This window comes from Gavialis gangeticus, unplaced genomic scaffold (assembly GCF_001723915.1).
Source record: "Gavialis gangeticus isolate Ggan-Ray unplaced genomic scaffold, GavGan_comp1, whole genome shotgun sequence".
In the NCBI taxonomy this organism is placed as follows: Eukaryota; Metazoa; Chordata; order Crocodylia; family Gavialidae; genus Gavialis; species Gavialis gangeticus.
The window spans coordinates 99,826,730-99,830,475 of record NW_017729033.1 but is presented as its reverse complement, the minus strand read 5'-3'; the positions used below and the strand labels follow the sequence as shown (position 1 = coordinate 99,830,475).

Here is a 3,746-nt window from a genome sequence, read left to right as displayed (position 1 = left end):
GGAGCCCAAGTTGAAATACTTTAGAAACCAGTTTTCCCTGTGTGAGCCTATTGCAATGCAAGCCCTGGTTGGATCAGATCTGTTGCTCTAACTTTAACCATCCTCTCTTTTAGCTTAGACCGATTTGCTGCTAAATGAGAATGGGAGTTCCCATTTATAATAATTGGAAAAACTCCCAATAATTTTAGAATGTGTCAGGTTGCTCTGTAGGGTTGTGATGCAAAGCCTAGTTGCTGTACAGGGCTTTAGATCATGACCTGAAAGGGAGATAAAGATAGTAAAAACCATGAAGAAAATAGTATCTTCTGTTTTATGATGGGGCCCAATTTGGAGCATCTTTTGGGAGTAGAAAATTCATCATTCAAAGGAGACAGAAACAAATATGCTTAAATGACAGAGCTTAAGTAGTAGCCTAACTACTTTAAGGGCGCATATACACGTCACCCTACAGTGACGTAGCGATCACGTGGGTCTCTATGTGATCACAAGCTACATTGCCGTAGTGGTGCACTCCCTGAATATAGCGTGCCACTGTGGCAACATAGCTGGAAATATAAGCATGCACCACCCACATGGTGCAGTAACAGCCTGTATTGTGCTGTGCTTTAGTACATCCAAAAGGAAATACTAAAGTGTGGCAACGTGAAGATGTTCCCTAAAATCTGTAGTTACTTGAGAATGAAATTTGAAAATGTCTGGGTGTAATGGCAGATTACACAAAATAAGTGTTTCAGTCCTACTTGCTTTATTATTATTCCTTTTTTTGTAGGGAAGTAGAAGAAATATTTTCTTCTCCTGCCTGTTTAAGTGGAAGTTTTTTAAAACCAAGGTAAGTAATATTTTTAGGTGCAATACAAGGCTATGAAAAACACTTAGGCAAAACTAAACAAGAAGTTAAAGTTATAGATCAATTGAATTCTTAAGGCAAAACCTTGCCCTCCTTTGCAGTTGTGGGAGTTGTACATAGTAGGGTTGTGGGGAAGATGAATGTGCAGCGTTTTTGAGCTCCTAGAGTTGTAGTGCTGTCATAGGCTAAGATGAGGAGGATCTACAGGGTGGTGTGATGTCCTTTAAGAAAAACAACATGCAGCAAATTGCACCATCTCCACCCCATGCCACATACAATATCATACATAGTAGGTAGCAGGGGACCCAAGCAGGCAGACCATGTGCCAGTGACTGGTCAGATTACTGGGCATCTCATGGCCTTCTCAGGACTGTTAAGTGCCAGGTTAGAATCCTGAGTGACTGGCTGCCTACTGTATGCGAATGCTAGGTGTCTATCACAAAATGCTCCTCGTGCCCATTCCCACTTGTGCCCTCTAGGCAGTGCAGGTTTTAGTTCACAGAATTCACTTGAGTTTGCTAACGGCTTAATTTTTAAACACCATTGTAAGAAGTGCAAAATGACAGCTGATATAAAATTTGTAATCTTATACCAGCTAGGAGCCTATGACAACACTACAATTCTGTTCTCTTGCTCTTTCATGTAACATAGCAAACCTAGGGCTCTGAGACAAACATAAATCTTTTGACATCTAATAATTGTTTTCACAGACCCGCAACAATTTGAAGTTTGTTGATAAAAGCAGGTGTACTCTGATTTTTCCTGGAGTTGTTATTGGATCATTGAGCCTAAGGAATCACTAGCTCGTATCCAGTCTGTGTAATAAACAGTAACTGGAAGCTGCCATCTGAAGACTCATGGCATGAGCCGTAGTTCATTTCCCATTGGACACTGGTCCAAGTCACAAGTTAGAACTGACCCTCTTTAACCAGTCTCAGCAAAGAAGCTAAGTGTTGAATGCATTTAGAAACTCAACTGCCTTCTTGTTTCTTTAGGTTGTCCTTGATTAAGGCACACAAGTGGGGCATTGTAGGAGAGTTTGTACTGCCCTGGTCTGAGTTGCAGATGCAAAAGGGCATATTCACATTAAAACCAAAACAAAAGCTCCATCCATGCTTATTGCATAGAATGATGCATGTTTTTTTTCCCCTTAATCGTGCTAGATCTGCTCAGGGAGCAAGTCCTTTTGATGTTGATCTACAGAAGGCAAGGGATGTGTTTGATGAACTAACCAAAATGGACTGGATTGCTAATACGGTAAAATAGTTGGCAAATTTGTATACAAAGTACAGCCAGCCTATAACTACATTTTAATATGGCCCCACTTCTTAATTTTGCTTCATGATGTGAGTGAGTATTTCAAGTGGTTGTGTGTGTGCATGAGCACACCCTTGTACAGACACATGTCTTTTGAAGGAAACACAAAGAATCTGTAGAGCTATCAGTCAAGGGAGATCAACACCAGCTCTCTTTCCTGTATCATGATGCAATGTATTTGTCCTATATTCCTGATAGGCTACTAGTTTCATTATGATGGGTTCATTAAGCCCTGAAAGTTCATGTCCTGTGTATGAATAACTTTTTAAATATGAAAATGAGGCAATTAACAAGTACTCCAATCCCAGAGTCTGATGTAATTTCGAAAGCATTTGAATACAAAATAGCTAATTTTGTGGTTTTAGAATTGGGAGATAAACAAGAAACAGAGTAGCTGCCCAAACACATTCCAGATACTTTGGATAGATTGGTCAAGTAGTGTAATAATAAGTGTAAATAAACATATTACAAAGTAATACTTGTAGGGTTCAATTTTAATGGATCCTTACAAGAACTTGTGCATAACAGCTGTAACAAACACATGCTCTGCTTTTTCCCTTTATATTCCATTATTAATGTCTTTCTGGTCAGTTTTAACCACATCTGAACTCTGCATATCAGACCTTTCTGTAAAATTCCAAGACCAGCAATATGCCAAATTAAAAGGTCTTGTCTTTATATTACACTGCAAATCATAGTCTAATTGCTTTCTCTCTCTCTCTTAATTTCATGCAGATAAGTTGCTGTCTGAGGGAACATCTGATTCCCAGTCTTCCACTGCACTCTGTTCACCAAGAGGCTATATCTATTTTCCTTCTCCTGCCAGAATGCCCCATAATGCATGCAGCAGAAAACTTAGAGTCTCTGGTTCTGTACTTGGCAAAAGCCATTCATAACATGAGTGACCGTTCTTCAGACCTTCTGGGTAAGCTTGGTTTGCTTCGCTTTGAGCAAGAGAAGACACTGCTTAAGATAACTAGAACACATGTTGAAAAATTACTTAGGATTATTGCTCAATTATCTGTGCAAAATTACACACTGGGAGTTTCTCTTTATCGCTTCAACATTTGTACATCTCGCTGTCATCCCAAATTCATGCAGGTAAAAGCTTTGAGGCCACAGAATTGGGACATTGTGTGTATTTTTATTCCCCTCAACACATTTTTTAGCATTTCACAGACATTAGGGCTGGAAGGGATCTCGGAAAATCATCGAGTCCAGCCCCCCGCCCAAAGGGCAGGAAGTCATCTGGGGTAATAGGATCCCAGCAAGATAAGCATCCAATTTACTCTTGAAGGTGTTCAGTGTAGATGCTTGAACCACCTCTGAAGACAGGCTGTTCCAGACCTTGGGGGCTCGGACAGTAAAGAAATTCTTCCTTATGTCCAGCCTGAAACGGTCTTGCAGGAGTTTAAAACCATTCGACCTCATCATCCCTTGGGGCGTTCTGGTGAACACATGTTCCCCCAGATGCTGGTGGTCACCCCTGATAAACTTAGGGGTGATCTGATGGCCACCTATGAGCCTGCGCTTTTCCAGGCTAAAGAGCCCCATAGCATTCAGCCTGTCGTCGTAAGGTCTG

At 40.7% G+C, this 3,746-nt stretch overlaps 1 protein-coding gene across 1 annotated transcript in view; it reads left to right on the top strand.

The window, feature by feature from the left end:
* LOC109303677 (probable E3 ubiquitin-protein ligase HERC6) overlaps positions 1–3,746 on the top strand; it is a gene marked incomplete at its 5' end in the record, with an annotated part of 55,423 nt that overhangs the window by 29,465 nt on the left and 22,212 nt on the right. Inside the window, 3 exons of the mRNA XM_019525881.1 lie at positions 770–829; positions 2,011–2,104; positions 2,900–3,089. Of these exons, the coding sequence (XP_019381426.1) occupies positions 770–829; positions 2,011–2,104; positions 2,900–3,089 (344 nt within the window). The remainder of the gene's footprint in view (positions 1–769; positions 830–2,010; positions 2,105–2,899; positions 3,090–3,746) is intronic.